The sequence below is a fragment of the Exophiala viscosa genome (genome assembly GCF_022695815.1).
Source record: "Exophiala viscosa unplaced genomic scaffold EDD37scaffold_2, whole genome shotgun sequence".
NCBI classification, from domain to species: Eukaryota; Fungi; Ascomycota; class Eurotiomycetes; order Chaetothyriales; family Herpotrichiellaceae; genus Exophiala; species Exophiala viscosa.
Window position 1 is genome coordinate 3,789,684 of NW_026944354.1, and position 20,390 is coordinate 3,810,073.

Below are 20,390 nucleotides of genomic sequence, written 5' to 3' on the forward strand. Positions count from 1 at the left end.
TGAATACCTCCAGCGAGCACGTTTCCTAGTCACTACTACTAGCGACTTAGTCGCAGAGGCTACAGTGCAATGTCTCTCACCGCTAATACTGCCACCGCCCATGCGGCCGTGGAGCCGCATACGAGTTGGATCAATATCCTCACGATCCTCGCAGCAGGAACTGCAAGTTTCATCTTTGGCTATTCCAATAATGTCATTGCCGGGACCCTCGCCCAAGCCTCTTTCTTGGAAAAATTCTTGACTGTGGAAACAACGCCTCGTATAGGTGGGATGCTTGGAGCGTAAGTCTTCCTTCTGCTTATCGCCTTAGCCCTCGACTGACCGCTCAGATTTTTCGGTGGAGCTTGGATCGGCTGCGTCATCCAGAGCCCGGTTTCTTCACGTTTCGGCAGGCGCCCGTGTAATATGGCAGCGGCTGTTATTGTGACAATCGCTGCAGCTCTTCAAGCAGGCAGTGTGGACCTTGGGATGTTCCTAGTGGCCCGCGTGCTCAATGGCATCGGCGCTGGCATGATCATCGCCAATACGCCAGTCTATATGTCTGAGATTGCACCAGCTCATACGCGAGGTATCTTGGTCAGCTGCCAGGGTGTTGCCGTCACCTTCGCCTATATTGTGTCTTCTCTCATTGCATTCGGGTTTCACTTTGTGAATCACCCGTTTCAATGGCGATTGCAATTCATTGTATTGACATCTTTGTCTCTGTTGCTGGTTGTGGCAATGTATTTCATTCCTGAAAGCCCCAGATGGCTCATGGTCAGTATCATTGCCGTTGATTCAGAATATCATCACGTATCTGACGACAGTTTTAGGACCATGGAAGGCCTGATGAGGCCTGGAGAGTACTACAGAGGTTGCACAGCTCCAAGAAAGACCCTGATGCACGTCTTGCACGAGCGGAATATGTTCAAATCAAGGCACAGATCGAAGAAGAAAAGGTATGCCCATCTCCACGATAGGCTCGGTGTCGCGTTAACGTCCATAGTCTCTACCATCTGGGTACTGGTACATTTTGACAAATCCCCATATGAGAAAGAGAGCGATCTGTGGATCACTGGTCTGGATCATGGGGCAGTCAACAGGTATTGTGGTCATCGCCAACTTTGCGCCCCAATTATTTGCAGGTCTCGGTTTCGACAATGAGCTTCAACTCGGACTTGCTGTCGTGTGGGTCACAGTATGCGCGATTGGAACCTGGCTCAGTGGTCTTCTCATCGAACGTCTTGGCCGAGTCAAGCAGCTTGGTAAGTCATGGATCTATGTCGGGACCCTTGCGCTAACATGATCGCAGCCCTCGGCGGTTATCTGTGCACTGCTTGTCTTATTATTGAAGCAGTCCTCCAAAAGTACTACATCGGATCTTCAAACTCAACAGGCCTCAATTCTGCTACCGCCATGTACTTCATCTTCGTATTCCTTTTTGGTCTGCTGATCGAATGCCCCGGCTACACCTACATTGTGGAAATCTGGCCGACTCATCTTCGAAGCGAGGGTGCCACAATTGGTTTCGTCTCCTTCTTTACTATGACTATCATATACAACAGCCCAGCAGCAGAGGCATTTGCAACGATTGGCTGGCGGTATTACTTCGTGATGATCTCCGTCTGCCTTGTGTCAACTACGGCTCTTCTGGTCTACTGCCCTGAGGTAAGATTGCCACGATTGACTTCTGAGACATTGGCTGATGTATCGCATAGACTGCGGGTCTGACCCTGGAAGAGGTTGCCGCCAAGTTTGGCGACCATGTGGCTGTCGACATGTCTACGATCGATATCGACCACATTGAGATTGAGAAGACTGCCGATGCACATGTGGAGCGTATTGGTGCATGAGGTTTTGGGGACGTGAGTATGTAGAGAAGAATGTTTTCCGCACAGTGCCAAGGCAGGGTGTTGGAAGTTTAACCTGCAAGTCTGGCATCCAATATGCTGTTGTCGAAGTGTATGGTCTATCAGAATCTCTTGTGTGGGAATTGGAGCTCGGAGAAGATGTATGAAGTGGCAGCCATACTGTAGATGATCTTTCCATCCAAAATTGATGATGTGGATTTACGGTTCGTCTCCCACGCCTGATGAAGTCTTTGTGCGCTTCTGGTATAAACGTCCCAGGCTTTGCTCCGCAAATGCGATTATAATTGCTTGCGAATTACTTATTGAGTGGCTGCAGGAAAGGGGTCTGCCAAGCTTGGGCAAAGCCTACGAAAACATCGGTTATGCGGAGAGAAAAGCGATGTTGAGGCGTGTGCACTGTGTAGTGACAGTCCAGCCGAGGCTATTCAATATGACTAAGTTAGATCGTCAAGGGGAAGTTGAGACTGAGTTGAGCAATCCCATTAAGTACAATGGCTTAGGCTTCCCTGCCCGACGCTAGTATGCTTTATCTTTGTGGTGACTTCCTTCATCGAACATTAGTTCGATGAGCTCCTGAAAGTGGTCTAGATCCTGCTTCCGGGAAGAGACAGTCGCTTCACGGCCACGGGAGAAGTATGTCAGCAGCTTTCAAAGCAGTATATATGGACCGTTTTCTCTCGTCCATGCTCACCATCAGGGTGGGAATATCCCCTGCAGGGTATCAGCGCTACCAATTGTCTCTCCCGTGAATCGTTGCCCCATTCAAAGACGGTGACAGCAAACGATGTACGCTAACGCATCCAAAGTAGCCAACCCTGCCAGCCTACTACCATTGCAGCGTTGACCTGACTCAGCCACAGCCAACCTCTGCGACCACGGCAGGCGATGTTATGGATCCCAAAAAGTTTGCCTTCTTTATTGGATCGATATTCAGGCTGAGTTGAGTTCTGTACAAGGTCTCCTGTACCAACGGCACCGCTCAAATCTCCGTCACGTGAGACGTACGTCGAAGCATGCATTGCTACCTCGAGCTGCAGCCTTCAGCCGCAGGCGCAGCTTCCGAACTTGCATGTTCCTGCCTGTGAATGGAAATCAATCCTTCCATTGAGGTACTTCAGGCGAGCAGAGCAATGGCCTGGATCATCTGAGCAAGATGTGTCTTCAGTCATGACCAGGTGCACTTGATCATACAACGAACCGGGTATGCAATACCAAGTTCGATCCTCAGCCTGATTGACCACTGCGGCCGTAGCACCGTTTCCAAGACCGGTCTTCTTCATATACGATGCCTCCAAATCACCGCGATTACACCGTGGGCTGCATCTGCCCTATGGGGGTGGAGCTGGCTCCTGTAAAGGCGATGCTAGACCACATACACCCACCCCTGCCGACCCAGCGTGACCAGAACAGCTATATCTTGGGGAACTTGTGCGGTCACAACGTCGCGATTGCGGTTCTGCCAGAGATCGGGAACCATGCAGCAGCAACATCGGCAGTCCAGCTGTTGAACGACTTTCCGTCCATTCGGTTTGGGTTGCTGGTGGGCATTGGAGGCGGTGTGCCGGGCGGAGAAGATGACGAACAAGGTATCCGTTTGGGAGATGTGGTAGTCAGTAAACCGACAGCGACTCTCGGTGGGGTCGTTCAGTACGACCTGGGCAAATACTCGACGGCGGGAGGGTTTGAACGAACCGGAATGTTGAACAAACCTCCTGCACTCTTACGTTCGAGTGTAGAGAGCTTGGCGGCTGACCATCTGATTGAGGGATCTCAGGTGCCACGATACCTGCACGAGATGCTTCGTGGGTTTCCCGGCCATGGAAGAAAAATACTCTCATCCCGGAATACAGCACGATCAGCTGTTCCGAGTGGACTATCCTCACTCTGGTGGTGCAGATTGCTGGAATTGCGATGTGCAAAGGACCATTGATAGAGATGCCTGTAAGAGCACGGATCCGAAATTTCATTACGGTACAATTGGGTCGGCCAACATGGTAGTCAAAGATGCGTTGATGCGAGAGAGACTGCGGCAGGCTAGAGTCCTGTGTGTGGAGATGGAGGCAGCAGGTCAAATGGACTCATTTCCATGTTTGGTGATCCGAGGAATCTGTGACTATGCTGACTCACACAAGAACAAGAGGTGGCAGCCATACGCGGCGGCGGCGGCAGCGGCGTATGTGAAGGAATTGTTAGTCAATCATCCCAGCCAAAGACGTGACGAAAGTCGCTCCTGCGACTGAACTTGTGCAGATGCCGAGTGAGTACGCCAGTCATCACCATCTTCTATCAGTTCAAGCGAGAGATGGAGCGTAGTACCGTACCGTACTTGATTCTTTTTGGAAATGTATACATCATCGACAAGACATTCGCTCATGGGTAACTCATGGGTAACCCGGCTAACCTACTCGCAGCTTATGACCTTGGGATCAATTCGTTTGACGCTCCAGACATGGCCGACGAGGTCTTCGTTGGCAGGGCCCCGGAAATCAAAGAAATGGAGAATGTTCTTCTGTCTGCTTCGGACTCTGGCCTGCGTAGAGTCCTAGTTCTAGGCGGAATGGGTGGGATTGGCAAAACACAGTTGTCCATCACCTACGCCAAGCGACATCGCAAAGCATATTCGTCCGTCTTCTAGCTCAATGTCACGGCTGAACCAGCCTTGCAGAGCAGTCTTCGAAAGCTTGCACATCGAATAATGGCTCCGGAGATCGCGGACCAGCTCGACAACGATCGGTTGTGGACCAACATTTCAAATTGGCTCTCTGAGCCTGATAACAGTCGATGGCTCCTGATCTTTGACATCTACGTGACCCAAAGGACTACAGCCTTGCGCAATACTATCCTGCAAGAACACATGGATCAGTTCTGGTTACCACCAGGGTGCCCCTCAAGGTCAACGGTAGTCGACTTGATGTAGGACCATTGGCCAAGGAAGAGGATGGCTTACAAGTGCTGGCCACCAGGTCCGGTCGGGCACATGTTGTCTCAGGTATGCCCTTCCAGCGAATGAGACGGAGGGCTGTCTAACGAATCATTAGATGTTGACGCTCGAAATTTAGCACGACGCTTGGATGGTCATCCTCTGGCCTTGGCCACGGCGGGAGCTTACCTCAAGGAGTCTTCATTGAGCTTTGGTGCGTATCTCCAATATTACGAAGCTCGTTGGGCAGCCCTGGCTTCGAGTGAACAACTGCAGGACTACCCTGAGCGGACTCTCCATACGACGTGGGATATCTCTTTGCAGATGATCAAGCAAGAGAACGACTTGGCTGTGGAACTATTGAGATTTCTTGCCTACCTAGATCCCCGTGACATATGGTACGAGCTCTTCTCCGAATGTCAAGACAATAATGCTCCGATGTGGTACACCCGATTGACAGAAAACGAGCTCTCGTTTGGTATGGCGGTGAAGACGCTTGTCAGGTATTGTCTTGTTCAGGCCAATCATCAAACCGAATCGTACAGTATCCATGTCTGCTTTCATGACTGGATGCTCAATGTGTTGAATCATCCAAGCAATGCGGACCGATACTGGCTTGCGTTCGACTGTGTGGTAGGCCAAATCCATATCGCAGAAGGCCGTCAGTTCTCTACAATATGGTATCGGAGAGTCACGCCACATGCAGAATGGATCGCCTGTGATCTGTTTCGAGATGTTGCAGAGCGGCAAGACTTCGTACAGGTTCAGCTCCCGCAGATTCCGCTCATTGCATGGCTGCTCTACAAGCAAGGACAAAATAGAGCAGCAGAGCGAATGTTAATTCGGGCGCTGGCCCTACATGAAAGTATACTAGGACGGGACCACCGGTCGACTCTAGTCGTAATGAACGATATGGGGGCTATCTACGAAGAGCAAGGGAAACTAGAGCGTGCCGAGGAAACATTTCAGCAAGCACTACATATCCTCAAAAAGATAGTAGGGCCCAAGGACCGGTTGACGCTTCGCGTACTTGGCAATTTAGGCAGGATCTATCAAATTCGGGGGCGGCTAGAGGAGGCGGAAGAAGTTTCTCAACGAGCACTACAAGCTAAGAAGGATACACTGGGTCTTGAAGATCTATCAACACTGCTTACCATGCGGGTTTTGGCTAGTATCTATGGCGAGCAACGGAAGCTAGATCAGGCCGCCGAACTATATCAGCAAGCCCTGCATGGGTACGAAAGGATAGTTGGTCCCAAGCATACGGAGACCCTTGATCTTGCTGTCGATCTAGCAAAACTCTACAAGGACCATGGAGCCCTAAGCAAAGCGGAAGATATCGTTCAGCGCGCGTTGCACGACTCGGAGGATACAGTTGGTGCTGAGCACAGTTTGACACTGACAGCGTTTAGTCAATTAGGTGACATATATAGACGGCAAGGAAAATTATACGAGGCAGAAGAGGTCCTGCTCCGGGCCCTACAGGGCCACGAGGAGAGATTCGGTGCTGAACATACACGGGCGCTCGGTATGGTCCACTTTCTAGGTATTGTCTACGACCTCCAAGGAAGGCTGGATGCGGCGGTGGAGATGTTTCAGCGTGCGTTACATGGACACGAGGAGAAGCTGGGACCTGAACATGAATCTACACTCAATGTGGTCGACAAGCTGGGTGATATATACCGACAGCAAGGGAAATCAAGCCAGGCGGAAGACTGTCTGCTACGAGCATTACAAGGCAAAGAGGAGAGGTTGGGAGCTGAGCATACTTCGACGCTCGACACCATCAACAGTCTAGGTATCCTGCGTGCAGAACAAGGAAGACTGAACCAGGCCGAGGAGTTGTTTCAGCGGGCATTGCAAGGCTACGAAAACAGTCTCGGGTCAGACCTTGTGAGCAAAGATGTCTCTGCGCTCAGTACTTGTAACAATCTTGGGAGTGTCTACGCTGGTCTGGACAGGCCAGAGGAAGCCAGAGCGTTTTACCAGCGAGCATTGATCGGATTTCGGAAGGCGGAGGGTTCATTCGACGAGCGTTGCGAGGAGCTTGAACGTGCTATGGAACATCTGGATGTGAATGAAAAGTCTCCACCAGAGAAGGTGGCACCGTCTGATATGACGTGAATTGACGACGTAAGTTCGAAGTCAAGCAATTTCACAACAGCGGATGCCTCGACAACGAGACAGGAGCGCTGTACAATGGAGCTGATGTCCCCTCCCCTTTTACGAAATAAAGCTTCCTTGTTGTATAGAAAGACTCGAGACTGACAACAAGGGACCGTATCTCTTTAAACCTGGGGAGCGAAACCAGACAGGTAGTGCCACTTTTTCCGTAATCAGGCTCGCCTCTTAAAAGTTATATCGGTATCAATTACGAGTAAAAGGGGCTTGCAGCCTCGTCACGGCATACAATCGGCGTACCCGATCCACAACACTCGAAGGTGATCCTCGTTCAACATAATAAATTACTCGCTATGCAGGATAACCACTGTCGTGGTGAACACATCCGTACTGCGTCCAGATCATTTACACACACTACCAGTCTCTGGCTCACGTAAACACCACACTCATCCACGCGACTCCAATACGTCCATATCCAACCTTGAACGTTCTACTCAAAAAGCCATCCGTCCCGGTGCACTGGCCTGGCTGATCTCTCTCCGCACATTCTCTTTATCCCTCGCGAACAACCCTCCAACGACCATGCCGTTCACTCCCAGAACTTTTGGTTTCGTCGGACTCGTCTTCCCGGCCGCACCATTCAGCTTGTTACTATCCGTGGACAACTTGAGGTTGATACTTCTGGCCCTGTCTCGTCTCGCTCGAATCTGTGCCAGCGCTGCTTCGCGCGAGATCGGTGTGCCGGGAGCGTTGCCTAGGATTGAATTTGTGCTTGTCTGGGACACTGTGCGGTGTGAAACGGTCATCATAGAACCCATCGGAGGATTGATGTTGACATTCAAGATCTCCGTTTGAGCGTGCTCGAACACGCGGACATGTGCATTTTCTTCACTTCCATCTGCAAATCCGGACCCGCGAAGAGGAACTCTAGTCGTGGTAGTAGTCCTGCCAATAGTTTGTGGAGGGCTTCGGTGTGGCCGAGGCTGAGATTGGGCGTGCTGTGCTAAATCGTGCATTGATCTCGAGTGCTTGTGCGCGGGTGTGATTGGAAACACCGTAGCACTTGCTGGTGAAGCCGACGACTCCTTGGAAAACATGCCGTGTGGTCCTGACTCTGCTGGAACCAAAGGAGAGTGGCTTCGATCGTGGGGTCGGGACTGTGCTCGTCTGTGCAGACTGTCACGTTGTGGCGAGCCTTTCAGCGCAATCTTGGTCGTCGTGGTGATTGTGTGATTAAAGTCGTAGGCGGGGGTCATGCTTGTAGTATCGTCGTAGTAAGAGGTCCTGGCTGATCGAGGTGAGTCTGGAACGAGGCGGATGGGAGAGTCGATGGTAAGTACGCCTATAGCAGTTGAGGGCCGTCGAGGAGGTGCCTGTTTTGGCGGAGACAGGTCAAAAAGGTCCTGCTCGAGAGCAGACGGTGCCGTTGTGGTATGACGCAAAGATGGAGTTTGAACTGTAATAGCAGGATTGCTCATTGTAGAGGTTGAGAAAGAGAAGGGTTTTGATGCTGTGCCTGGCTCGACTAGGACTTGAGTGATTTCTTCCAGTTGGGCCGTTGGTTCGGGGGTGACGTCCTTCACATCCAGCTCCATTGGCTGCGGCTCAGGTAGAGGTACCTCCACAGCTTCTTCGAGTGAGATTGGATCTCCTGCGGGCCTCGACAGGATATCTGGGGTGGGCTCGGGGGGTAATGCGCATGGCTCTGCTTCCCTCAGTTCCGGTATCGTCTCTGAGGCGGTCTCGGAACTCTGATGTACCTGACCTGTGGATTGCTGAAAACGCTGTACATGAGCCTCGTTCGAAATCCTTCTCTTTTTTGAAGCTCGTTGATCTTGCATGAAGGCTTCGTATGCATGATCGTGGATGAATCGTTCACCTTTCTCTTCCGCCTGTCGACACGGGCAAGCCTTGAATTGACATTGCATGTTCATGAAATGTATCATATCAGCATCCTCGGCATGTTGCATCCGAGCATATCTTAATTCCTGCTTGAGAAATTGAATCTCTTCCTGTGGTGAAATCTCAGCTCCTTCCATCTGTTTGTCGTGGTAGTTGAGACGGAACCTCAGTGCCTCCAAGCCTGTCGCTGGGGGTGGGTATGCAAACGAGGCAGGTTGTGATTCCACATGAGCCACTCGCGTGAACTGCGGTTGCTCCTCCTGCCGGTCATCAAAGTCTCTGTTTGACGGGAAGTTTTCCTGCTCGTTATGGTTCGCATCCGTGTCCAGATTGCTGGTCTTGACCTCCGACAATGCAGCATCTCGCTGCTTTTCGACGACTTTCAGCTGATCTTTCAGTTGCTCCATCTCCCCCACCATCCCAGCAAGCGCATACGCCCTCTCGAAGCTCTCTTGCCGACTCTTCTCCTTTTCTGTCTTTTCATGCTGGACTTCGGCTTGAGACTTCTTCAAATTACTCCTAGCCTCCTGCAGGTCCTGTCGTGCCTCTACCACCGCCAATTCGGCGCGGTAAGCCTCTTTGCGGCATCTTTTGATTTCCTTTGCGTACGCCTCCTGGTCACGACTGCGTTTGACCTTCTCGGTCTGCAATTCTTCCAGTAGTTGTTCCACTCTTTGCGCCAGCATGCGCTCTCTCTTCTTTCTGGAGGCCAATTCCTCTCTTTCCCGTTCTAGCTCGGCATTTAGACTCGCGAGGCTGGCTTGGGCCTCTTCATATCCCATGACCGCACGTTGAAGCGCATTGTTACTGTCGTTGTTTTTCCGTGCAGGTCTTGTTGGTGAGGAGGGGACACTGCCATTGGCAATGCCAGCCAGACTGTTCAGGAAGGCTACTTTAGATTGGACATCAGAGGTCATGGAGTCGCGACTCCGAGGCCGATCATTTTCGACGAGGTAGTTGTTGAAAGGAGGAGACTGGAGTAGATGTTGCTGGTTGACTCGCTCAGGAGATAGCGGCTGTAGGGGTCCTGATGGAGGACATTTCAATGGGTTTGGACTGGGTGGTTTCATATTATGTTGGACAAGTACTGCTGCGTCCATGATGCATGTGAACAAAGCCGAACGCAAGAACTACAATGTCATAAGTCTGTCATGTTGTACAATTTGCAAGACATGAGCAAGACAGTGAGAAATGGCACGGTCACTTAAATTGCGGACCTTTGTTTACTCCTGATGGGGACATGTCGGCTAAATTTGGGGGTCACATGCGCACCCTCCACATACGGAATTCATTATGGATAATTCATCAAGCGGTGAAGGGCTTTACTCGAACCGAGTAGTTTCTGCAGGATGGTATTGATTTCTTTCATTCGTTATCTAGCATCTTGACCATCTTGCGGTCCGTTGACGAATATGCACAATCACATATCCAGCAACTCATGAATCAATGCTGGACGTACACCAACGCCCGCACACAAATGCTCTCTTTGAGTCAGCTCGACTCGACTCGGGACCCTTCTCTGTAGGTCTATCCAACTCCTTCTCACTTGTGTACAGTAATTCCATTCCAATCCGGTGGCCTTTCCCAATGCACATATGTTACATCACCAAACTTCTGTGACCGCAGAATATCCTGAGTTGGCCGTTCCTTCCCGCGTTGTCCTCCTTCGACCTACGTCGACCGCCCTTTTCCATCTCGTTCACCCAGAGGGTCGAATGCCTCTCGTCGTCGGCGACCCCCAGCGCTCCTTCGAGAATCGAATCAAATATAAGACAAAGGAATGCGATGCAATGCATGGTAACAAAATCATTAAAACAGGGTGCAAGCTTTTCGTTCAAGAGAAATCCATTTCCACATCTTCCCGGCGCTGGAGAAATGGCGCATCACCAAAATCCATGGCCTCCATGCCACAGCTCACCATTCTCTTGTGTCCAGAATGACCTCCAAATTGTTGTTGTTCAGGTTGTTGAGCCGCCATATCGGCGAAAGGGTTAAATGCAGAGGTAGGAAGCATATGTGGCTCCGCTTGCCGGCGAGACTTGGGCATAGCCATCCGGCGACCATTGCCCTGTTGTCTGCGATCACCGAGCTGGGTCATTGGACTGACGTCGCTCATATTTTCCATGTCCATGGCGAAGTACTCAATGGGCATGCTCATTCCAGCATCCGCAGTCAAGTTGGGCGTCTGTGGTTGCCAATCTTGACTTTCCTCGCTGTCAGATTCGACCTCGTATCCGCGCTTGTGACTGGTCGAGTAGGACCACAGGCTCTGTTGAGAGACCGGTTCCTCCATCTCGGAGAGAAAGGACAAGCTGATACCGCAAAAGGTGGCTGTGCTCATGGGTTGGACTTGCGAAGGAGAAAATGGAGACATCTCGTCAGCACCATTGCCATTTGACAAAGCAGCTTGAGTCTCAGGAGAGAGTCTGTTGTAGTTGAAGAAAGGACGGGGAGTGAACTTCTTGGGTTGGACCTTGTATCCTTCCGCAACTGATTTTCTGACGCGCATCCCAACCTGAAGGAGGCCTGCCTCGATCTCTGCCTGGCTTGGAGCTTGTTCGCAGAGCTGCAACAGCAATGGCGAGTTGAAAGTGTGAGATTCAATCGAGGAATTATCTGTGACGGGAATAATGGGTGGGAGAGAGTGAGGTGTGAAGCGGCGGCGCTTGGAATGAGGAGAGGTGGAATCGTCAGCAGGCGCAGGGGCCGAGAGGTAGTCTTGTGGGAGACCCATTGTGAAGGATTTTATGTTGAGAGATCGAAGGTGTTGTGTTGAAAACCAAGGACGAGGAGAGTGTTGTTTAGTTGTTGGATGGTGAGGATCAGGGGTCCGAAATCGAGGAGAGAGATGTCGCGCTGGTGCAAAAGGGGAATGTTGTCTATCCTGCTAAGTGAATAGCAAGACGTTGAATGGGCGAATGGTTGCAGTGTGTGTATGAATGAGAGTTGAGGTCGCTTTGAGAGAAAGAGAGGAAGAAGTGAGAGTTGAATTGAGAACTGAGACCTGCGGTACAAAATCCGGCGAGCTTGAGGTGTGTTTGTAGCGCACGGGGCAGATATTAAGAATTGCTGGTGCTCTGCTCTATCAAACTTATCTTAAACCCTGATCTCTCGGTGGATTTTCCGGAGCGACTGCGAAAAGAAGCGAGAGACAAGCCCCCCAAGCAAGTTGACGACTGTGCCAGTCAAGTCCGTTGCGCAGTTCACTCCTTGCAGTCCCTTGAGGATGGCCTTAAAAAAAATCAGCCCCAGCCTCAACGCCTGGCGGCAAAGGGCGAACACTTGCCAGGACGAACACGCGCGCGGACCCCCCTGAAGCTGCAGGGATATTAATAGTGCCTCTCGCTTCCGCCGCTAAACCGTCTCCTAGGCTCTTTTTCGTGGCGGACAGGGCCAAAGTCCGGGGAGGTTGGGACCTGGGCGGAGAGGGATTGGGTCGCTGAATCGACTATCGGTTCCTTGTTCCTGGCGGGCTGTTTGGGCCTGACAATCTCTGATTTGCTCGAGTCGCCCAAGACCCGTGGTGCCCACCGCCCACTGCCCACTGCCCACGAACCTGACGCGAGGGCGTGCATGATTCATTTCCCACCTTTGCGCGTTATGACACCGCTGTCAAACTTCGTGGCGCAGTTTCGTGGCTGTAGCTACATATAGTGGGAGAGTTTGCCCCTTGGAAATTGCACAACAGATCAATGCTGTTGGCCTCGGACGTTGATAAAGCGCGAGTGTGCGAGTGTGGTTGATTCTGCATCCTACGCCGAAATGTCGCCGTTATTACCGCCGCGAAGTTGCACAGTTGAAACCTTTGAATGGCTAACGCACAAGACAAGGCGCAAGAATGAAAGATACAGGTCAGGAAGATAGGCAATAAACATAAGATCTCGACATGATCAGGGTATCACCATTTGATCTATCCATTATTTCCTCTTTTACCACCTCTCTTCCCTCTATCAGCATGCGCTTTCAGAATCTTCCGATGCTCGACCAGACTCCTCTTCCCCTTGGACTTGGCCTTGCTCAGCGTCATCAAGAAATTCTTCTTGCGCGCCTTCTCCTTGTTGGTCGTACTCTTGCCCTCAGTCTCCTTGCGCTCCTTCTTCCTGCCCGCTTTCGACTTGTGAGCCTCCCGATCTTCCCTGTGTTCTTCTAACAAGGCCAATTTCTCTGCTCGGGTAGCTTTACCCTTCGACAAAGACGCAAGACCTTCAATCTCGGCCGCAGTCAGAGGGTCGTCCATATGCCGTTGGGAATTCGTCTGGTCGTTGCGTTGCGCATGGTGCGATTTGTGGTTCTTCAGCAGCGAAGATACAGAGGCCGTGGTCCGCAACTCTTGCAGTTTAGCGAGATCTGCTGGCGTAAGAACACGAGTCGTCGCGAAATTCGACTTCGGCTGCAGTTCGGTGGACGCCTCCTTCGTCTCGTTTTCTTTGTCGTCGCTTGTCGTCACTTGGGCATCGATGCGGACCTTTTTCGCTGACGGCTTCTCGTCCTCACTATCACTGACGTTGATCTCGTCATCGCTTTCGACATTGATCCAGCCACCAGAGTCGTCGCTGTCATCTTCTTGCACGTCCCAGGCATTCCAATCCTCTTCGTCTTCGTCGTCCTCACCATCCGTCCCATCAGCTGGAAGTCCCTTCTCCAGTCTCCGTCGCTGCCTTTCCTCTTGTTTCCATTTCTCTAGTAGCTCCAGACCCTCGATTTCGCCAACGACCTCCTCACCGAACCGCTGTTGTTTCTGGTCGCCTGACCGTAGGCCAAGTGTGGCGTCCTTGCCACGATCGCGTTTCTTCAGCATCTCGGCTCCGACTTGTCTGTACAAACTCAAGAGACCTTTCGCTGCCATCATCACGCCCTTGTCTTTGCTCTTTCGATACATGACCAAATCTTGTAGTAATGTGTCGCTCATGACTAGCGGCTGCCGTACGCAAATTTCTCGGATAGCATTCAAGCCTGCTGCCGCAACCTCGCCAGCAGCTGCTTCCGAAACGAACTCATTGGCGATCTTCTGCACCAGCGGTTCCAAAATATCCGGTGGTACCAGATTATGCGTCGATTGCGCCAAAGAAGCCAAGAACGAGGTGACCGAAGGTTGTCGAGGAGTAAGGTATTTCAAAAAGTAGGAGTAAAAGCTGATCACGGTCAACTTGTGCAGGCCGATCAGCCTCGACACAAGCTGCAGCACCAGAAGTTTCTGCTCCAGATTCAGCCGCGACTTCGTGCTCTGGAGGTGTTTCGAGAACAAGGTCTCCGCGAAACCCTGCGGGTCGTGTAGTAGATGCAGCGCAGAAAAGTTCAGTGCGTGAGGTTGACCCTTCTTTTTCTCCTTTCGTCGAACTGTGGCTGCAGCCTTCTCGAGTTTCTTCTCCGCCTTCTTGCTCTTCTTGTTGATCCCAGCTTGATGTCGTAGCTTGCGCATATCAATCGTCTCCTCGTCTGAGCTCTCATCTTCCAACTCTTCCCGCTCCTTGTCGCCACCGAGGAAAAAGCGAACTCCGCCTACAATGCACTTCTCGTTGTCACTCAACGCCGCCTCTTTCATAATTTCCACGGCCTTTGCATCTGTCCAGATCTGCCGCTTCCACATCTCTCGGGTGATTTTGACCGCCCATAGTGCCTTTGAAGACGAGCGATCTTCGGTGACGAGGTTGTGTAATGTTGTCTGTACGCTCCGATTGAGCTTATGGTTCGTGGTCTTGGAGTTCGAGGAGCGCAGGTCACTAATGATCTTCTGAAAAAGCAGTGCGCGGAGCGACTTGCTCGGCGTGGAGATGAGGATTGGGAAGAAGCATTGTAACAGCGTCGTCGAATCAATGATCTCCTTCTTCCTTAGCAGGACGAGGCTGCCTACAATCTTCTCTCGCAGTTCAGGCTCTAGCGCTGCATGGTGTACGGACACAATCTCAATCAATTGTGCTGGGAAGTCTTTTGTATCCTCTTTATAGCAATCCGACACATGAGCCACAAACTCGATCAGGTCGCGAAACGAAATGATGCCGCTGTCCGAGGCGGAGGTCGGGGCCTGCATGAAAATCTGCCGCTGGTTCTCATATTGGATATATTGGTAGGAAAAGTCGGTATGGTAGGATTTGGGGTCACGCTTGATTTTGTTCTGTAGGTTGGCCAAGTCGGCATCAACCTTTTCGAGGGCACCGAGTTTTCTCTTGACCATCTTCACCTACTGCCTGAAAGGTTGATAAGTCGCTGGCTGTGTTGTCGATGAGACTGCAAAAAGTCTCTTAATGGAATCTTTTTTCAGAGACATCTTATCTTATCGCAATTTAGATCTTATCGCGAATCTTAATCCAACCCCGTCTGACACGTCGTACATCGACTATGTAAGACCAAGTCAAGCAATTTCACAACGACGGGTGCCCTGACAGCAAGACAGAAGGCGTAGGCGATAGATCTGTTATCTTTCATTCTGGTCAAGGGCTGAGGGTGTAGTCTTGTGAGCGAGGGACTCTGGAGTGGCACCAGGGAACGATATCTATTTGAACCTGACAACCGGCAGCGGTCAGACAGTGCCACTTTTTCTGGAAACAGGCTTGCTGGGTTGTTCTAACATTCATGTTCTACTGCATGTACATCAACTCATCAAATTAGACATTGGAACTCCGTGAAAGGTTTTTGCCTTCTTTCGACGTATGCAAACCATGACTGCTTATAAGGAGTGTGTTGGGTTCATCGGCGGTTTCATTGATGGGCCAAAAAGTTGGGTGCAGGTACGATCGATGGTAAACAAAAATATATTCGAACCTTTAAAAATGGCACAGCCTTGCTTAAAAATTGACCCCTGAGCAATCTCTACCACCAGCATATCCGCCATCATATACTCATACCAGCGTCAAAGATGGGCTAGCTTCTGCCCATAAGTTTCTGTTATGCACTTTCAAACAATTCTTGTATGCAAAACCTCTCATGTCTGCGGCTCAGCTTGGTTCGGGGACCTAGTACTCAATGGCGCTCCTATATGGGATTGTGCAGGACTATCTCTCGAAAGGTACCGTCGTCGAGACACATGTCTTTTCGATATCATGCATGGCAAATGACTGCCATACCGCTTGTATTCTCTTACGAACTCATATCCTGATCCAACCAGGCATATTCGGTGACCAACCTTCTTCTCCCGTTGGCTTGGAGAATGAACCTATGTAACTGCAATGCCAGACGCTGTACGCCACCAGCTGCATTCCTGCTCAGGACACTGACATGTGCAAATCGACGATCCTCTGGTGGCGACTTATCTGGCAAGCCAACTACATCGTCCATTACTGTCGAGTGCATCCCACGTTCCTCGAGTGGGATGACTTTCTCGACTACGCGTTCTGGGGCAATGAATGCCCAGAGAGTGTCTTGCTGGGGAGCTTGTCGCATCAGCCGCAGCGCTTCTCGTCGAAGGATGGGATCCCGACACTTCAAGGCGCAGAAGTAAAGAGTCGGCAGAATCCCGGCCTGCGTCTGGAATGGCGGTAATTGTGTCGGAGATTCACCAAGGTGGGCGAGGTAGACCTGGGCATGTTGAACGATATCGGCAAATTGGTCGCGGTGCTCGTCGAACGCGGTCTGGTTGATGTACACGCAAGTGGCGAGAGAGGTGTAGCAGACGGCCCAGTACATCAAAAGGTATGAGCACATCCAGCTGGCTTCTTTGTTTGCCTCCTGATATTGCTCTGACATGAACCACGATTTCCATTGCGTCAACCGTCCCATCAAAACCGTGCGTAACGCCAGAAAGCGATTCTTGCCTGGGTCTTCGCCGAGATCAGGAACTATGTCTGCAACCCTCGTCACCTCGAAGCACTGGTATAGCAGATTGTACAGCTGGATGCTGGCCTCATTCAGCGTCGGGCATGCGGGAAGCGGCTTCCCCATCGCCGACTTTGACTCATGATGAACATTCCAGTCTGGAGGTAGAAATGTTCCAAGTGTGGCAGTGAGCACCGCCTTTCGTAGTATGAAGGGAGCAACCACCTCGTGAAGGGCGGAATTCGCCTTGGAAGCCTTGCTGATGGACCCCGTTGACATACCCTGTCTCAACATTCGGCAGCAGTCTTTGACCAGCTCCGTCCCTGTGGTTACATTGCGTTGCTGAAACTCCACGGAAGCGAACAGGATGCAACTCAAAACAGCAACAGAGTCGTCCAATTCATCACGATCAGCCAGCCGGCGGACGCTGTTGATTGCCCTGTTGTAATATTTCAGTGCTTGCTGATGATGTTTGTTGGTGACTTGGTAGGGAAAGTTCTGGTCATATCTGGTCACCAAATTTTCGTATGGAACATGTTCGAATAGGCAACTGATCGACACTACGGCATCCCAGACGAAGTCGCTGGACTGGGCGAGCCGAGGAACTAGATCTGTCCAGAAATTTGCATCGACATGACCTGCGAATATTGGCGCGCCATGCTTGACGAAGTGGTCGAAGGCGCGCCTCTCATAGTAGGGGTGAGCAGCATCAACAGGGGAGATTTCTGGCACCAAGACAGGAGTGCTTGCTCGACTGAGTGGTGGACCTTGGATGAATTGGACTTGATTTGCGATAGGACCTTCACATTTCCGGCCGGTTGTAGTACAGTTTCGGCAAGAAGGTCGTGTTTCGTCGCATTTCACTCTTCGAATCCTGTAATGCCACAATGAGTCTTGCATACTATCCGGAAAGGGAAAGAGACGCACTTGCAGGTCAAGCAACCGTTTCTGGACTTCTCATGACCAGCCCTTCTTGGCCGCATGAGAGTTTGAGAATGTACTGCCATTGGCTTTTCATGGACTGCGTGGTGTGAGGTTCTACGGCAGCCACCGAATGCAGAGCCCCATGGAAGCGTGAAAAGAAGCACGTCTGACGAAGGTGCCTCCTTACTGTCGCGTGCAGCAGATAAGTGTCTGCTGGGAGGCCTGATGCTTGCCAGACGCGTTTTTCTCACGTGAATCGTTGAGCCTCATGATAATTGATGTGAAAGGGATTGCAATTCCGATCTGATGAAAAACATGTCGTTGATAGCCATGGGCCATAGTGGGTCAATATCCTTCCGTGTCCAGGGCCTCCGATTGGGCAGTTCGTGTCTTTCGCTCAAAGGGGCATAGTGCGCGCGTGTGTCTCGCTAAGTTTGGAACAGTCCTAACCATATTTTGTTGATGTATACGAGGGTTGACAGCCAGAATGGGTCCAGACAATGTTATAGACGTGGTGGCAGGGACTTGTGTGCTTGGCATACGGCAGATGGGGTTCCTGGAATGAAATGAAGCCTTGCCGCAGCATTCCTCCATAGCCATCATTGGCTGCATCGGTTCCTGGGACGAAATAGGAAGGGGACGTGGTTACATGGCATCTGGTATATGAAGCTTGAGTTCCTGCATCTGTCGTGATGGCATGTTCAGCGCGTGTTTGCTGGAGCAGCTGATATTGTACACTTGCTTGTTCTCGGTCGATTATTCTTGCTAGCATTGCTCAGCCCCAACTGCTATTCTTTTCGAGCTCCTGCCAGACGACTGCTCCTATTCGCAACCTCCTCAGATTGTGCTTCATTGCATTGACCTAGATCATCGCACATCATGACTTCGAGCGGAGGAGCGCTGCCGCACGAAGTTGTCGTCCTCCTGTGTATCTTGGGCGCGGCTGGTTTGACTTGCATTGGATATGCTGTTCAAAGACATTTCGCCAAACAAGACTTCGAGGGCGCCGCTTTCAACCAAAAGCCCCCTCAACAAGAAGCATACATGAGGGAGGTCCGATACCGAAATCAAATGATGGCCTTTGGAGACGCCAGACCTCCGAGAGGATATCCTCGGCATGACATCGAAACGCCCATTGAAACGCCAGGCAGATGACTCGTTCGGAAACACCTACACGTTTCGAGGATCAGCAAGCATGGCACAAGTCATGCCATCAAATCGATGACCGAAATATGAACAAACCGGTCCATATGCACCGGAGGCCTAGAGTTTCTGCAATCCATGCCATCAAGGAAGCGGTGGATCCGAGTTAGCGAAGACATCTCCGGAGGAATGAGAACGTTCCCCAGTCGGTGCTCGAGAGATTGATTGCGCACGATATACGCGCGGTTTGCATTGAGATATATGATGACGAGGACAAATGAAGTGCATCTGGCTTTTGGGCGTCTGAAACATAGAGATAGGCTGGAAGGATGTTTGGTATGCTTGCATTGTACAGCGTTGGGTATTCGATAGCAAAGAAATATGGAGGCTCGCCATCAAATCAAATAGATTTGAGTATGGTGACGGGAGGGTGGTTTGTACCTTGATAATATGGTTGCACATACGTTTCTGAGCTACTTTCACAAATATTAGCATGATAACCAGTGCAGCTTCAGGTGTTTGCTTTGAAGAGGGCGAGTTCTTGCCAGTCCCACTCCTCTCTTGTGGGCTTGTCCACAGGAGTGCACTCAAATTGACGTCTGAGAGTCTGACTTTTCACAACATGAATTTGCTTTCCTTGGGGTGGGAGTCTCCCAAGTATGCAATGAGGTAAAATCGCAGAGCCAACATCGATGAGGATCACGAGGCACAGGAGCCCAATCTTGAAATTTTGAAATTTTGTCACACTTTGAATTTTGGGAGAACATCAGCATAATCTAAGCACAGAATCTTGTGATTTTCGCCGGACCAGACATCGGCCCTTGTGCGATTGCGTAATGTTCGAATCGTAGGTGTATTCCACCAGAGACCGCTATGAAGGCAAGCCGTACCATGCTCGTTGCCACAAAACACCATAACCCAGTAAGCACTTTACCGATTGCTCTTGGCGACACGCTCCAACTCGTCCTTCTTCTTGATGGCGTAAGAGTTGCTGCTACCCTTGGCAGCGTTGATCAGCTCTTCAGCCAAGCATTCGGCGATGCTCTTGACGTTTCGGAACGAAGCCTCGCGGGCACCAATGGTGAGAAGGGCAATGGCTTGGTTGACACGGCGAAGAGGAGACACATCGACGGCTTGTCGTCGGACGGTACCGGCGCTACCAATTCGGGTGCTGTCTTCTCGGGGACCGCAGTTGACGATAGCATCAACGGCGATTTGGAGGGGGTTCTGGTCGGTCATGATGTGAACCTAATTCGTGATGTTAGATCCGCAAGATCTTTCTCGTCCTCAACATTATAACATACAATCTCGAAGGAGTGTGCAACAATTCTGATAGCCATCAACTTCTTGCCGTTGTTGCGACCGTTCATCATCAGTGAGTTGGTCAATCGCTCGATGATGGGGCATTGGGCCTTTCGGAATCGCTTCTGCGCATATCGGCCGGCGGAGTGAGGAAGGTAGGTGGGAGATCGGATTTGGATGTAGTCGCTGAGAAGTCCAACGTTAGTATTTTCGCTGTTCCTTCAGGTCTGCCATGGTATCGTACGTCAATGAGATATCTCTGATTTCAACATCGAAATCCCATTTGTTGAACAGCTTGATGCTGCCAATCTCAGAGACAACATCTTTGGGGAGTACTGGGTAGCCCGAGACTGGGGATTCGACTTCGACCTCGCCGCCGTTCTCAGACATGTTGGGTGGCTGTTGTTGGTGGTTGCGGTTTGTCCGAAGTGCACCTGCGAGACGGAAAATTCGTGAGATAGAAGGGCAAGTGCGATGGT

General features: G+C 51.0%; 8 protein-coding genes across 8 annotated transcripts; 3 read left to right on the plus strand and 5 right to left on the minus strand.

Annotated features, from left to right (window-relative positions):
- Positions 1 to 69: 69 nt before the first annotated feature.
- Positions 70 to 2,120, plus strand: EDD37DRAFT_685709 (general substrate transporter; the record flags this gene model as incomplete). The annotated part of the gene is made up of 6 exons (XM_062819897.1): positions 70 to 281; positions 330 to 756; positions 813 to 938; positions 986 to 1,244; positions 1,292 to 1,647; positions 1,698 to 2,120. 6 exons carry the CDS (start codon positions 70 to 72, stop codon positions 1,830 to 1,832), a joined length of 1,515 nt encoding a protein of 504 aa, XP_062673916.1. The 3' UTR covers positions 1,833 to 2,120.
- A 1,015-nt stretch (positions 2,121 to 3,135) lies between these two features.
- Positions 3,136 to 4,485, plus strand: EDD37DRAFT_647689 (uncharacterized protein; the record flags this gene model as incomplete). The annotated part of the gene is made up of 5 exons (XM_062817911.1): positions 3,136 to 3,574; positions 3,625 to 3,791; positions 3,983 to 4,038; positions 4,101 to 4,162; positions 4,262 to 4,485. The coding sequence occupies 5 exons, from the start codon at positions 3,136 to 3,138 to the stop codon at positions 4,483 to 4,485; spliced, it is 948 nt and encodes a 315-aa protein (XP_062673917.1).
- Positions 4,486 to 4,545: 60 nt separating this feature from the next.
- EDD37DRAFT_678120 (uncharacterized protein) lies at positions 4,546 to 7,004 on the plus strand (the record flags this gene model as incomplete). Its single annotated transcript, XM_062819630.1, has 4 exons — positions 4,546 to 4,763; positions 4,814 to 4,839; positions 4,889 to 6,843; positions 6,909 to 7,004. The coding sequence occupies 4 exons, from the start codon at positions 4,546 to 4,548 to the stop codon at positions 7,002 to 7,004; spliced, it is 2,295 nt and encodes a 764-aa protein (XP_062673918.1).
- A 213-nt stretch (positions 7,005 to 7,217) lies between these two features.
- On the minus strand, positions 7,218 to 9,962 carry EDD37DRAFT_624043 (uncharacterized protein). The gene has a single exon (XM_062816139.1). The coding sequence runs from the start codon at positions 9,891 to 9,893 to the stop codon at positions 7,386 to 7,388; it is 2,508 nt and encodes an 835-aa protein (XP_062673919.1). The 5' UTR covers positions 9,894 to 9,962; the 3' UTR covers positions 7,218 to 7,385.
- Positions 9,963 to 10,507: 545 nt separating this feature from the next.
- Positions 10,508 to 11,824, minus strand: EDD37DRAFT_289164 (uncharacterized protein). The gene has a single exon (XM_062811117.1). It carries the CDS (start codon positions 11,525 to 11,527, stop codon positions 10,628 to 10,630), a length of 900 nt encoding a protein of 299 aa, XP_062673920.1. The 5' UTR covers positions 11,528 to 11,824; the 3' UTR covers positions 10,508 to 10,627.
- Positions 11,825 to 12,674: 850 nt separating this feature from the next.
- Positions 12,675 to 15,105, minus strand: EDD37DRAFT_624046 (SDA1-domain-containing protein). Its single transcript, XM_062816140.1, has one exon. It carries the CDS (start codon positions 14,963 to 14,965, stop codon positions 12,704 to 12,706), a length of 2,262 nt encoding a protein of 753 aa, XP_062673921.1. The 5' UTR covers positions 14,966 to 15,105; the 3' UTR covers positions 12,675 to 12,703.
- A 264-nt stretch (positions 15,106 to 15,369) lies between these two features.
- Positions 15,370 to 17,821, minus strand: EDD37DRAFT_624047 (uncharacterized protein). Its single transcript, XM_062816141.1, has 2 exons — positions 17,470 to 17,821; positions 15,370 to 17,416 (listed from the first exon to the last, which is right to left on the minus strand). Exons 1-2 carry the CDS (start codon positions 17,547 to 17,549, stop codon positions 15,868 to 15,870), a joined length of 1,629 nt encoding a protein of 542 aa, XP_062673922.1. The 5' UTR covers positions 17,550 to 17,821; the 3' UTR covers positions 15,370 to 15,867.
- A 1,718-nt stretch (positions 17,822 to 19,539) lies between these two features.
- On the minus strand, positions 19,540 to 20,301 carry EDD37DRAFT_647695 (40S ribosomal protein S5; the record flags this gene model as incomplete). The annotated part of the gene is made up of 3 exons (XM_062817912.1): positions 19,540 to 19,857; positions 19,914 to 20,097; positions 20,156 to 20,301. 3 exons carry the CDS (start codon positions 20,299 to 20,301, stop codon positions 19,540 to 19,542), a joined length of 648 nt encoding a protein of 215 aa, XP_062673923.1.
- Positions 20,302 to 20,390: the final 89 nt, after the last annotated feature.

What these genes read in the sequence shown, in the direction of transcription:
- EDD37DRAFT_624043 (XM_062816139.1), bottom strand. Translation starts at nt 9,893, where the DNA reads ATGGACGCAGCAGTACTTGTCCAACATAATATGAAACCACCCAGTCCA.
- EDD37DRAFT_289164 (XM_062811117.1), bottom strand. Translation starts at nt 11,527, where the DNA reads ATGGGTCTCCCACAAGACTACCTCTCGGCCCCTGCGCCTGCTGACGAT.
- EDD37DRAFT_624046 (XM_062816140.1), bottom strand. Translation starts at nt 14,965, where the DNA reads ATGGTCAAGAGAAAACTCGGTGCCCTCGAAAAGGTTGATGCCGACTTG.
- EDD37DRAFT_624047 (XM_062816141.1), bottom strand. Translation starts at nt 17,549, where the DNA reads ATGGCAGTACATTCTCAAACTCTCATGCGGCCAAGAAGGGCTGGTCAT. An exon ending in AACGGTTGCTTGACCTGCAA is followed by an intron (nt 17,417 to 17,469) that starts GTGCGTCTCTTT and finishes GTGGCATTACAG; the next exon opens with GATTCGAAGAGTGAAATGCG.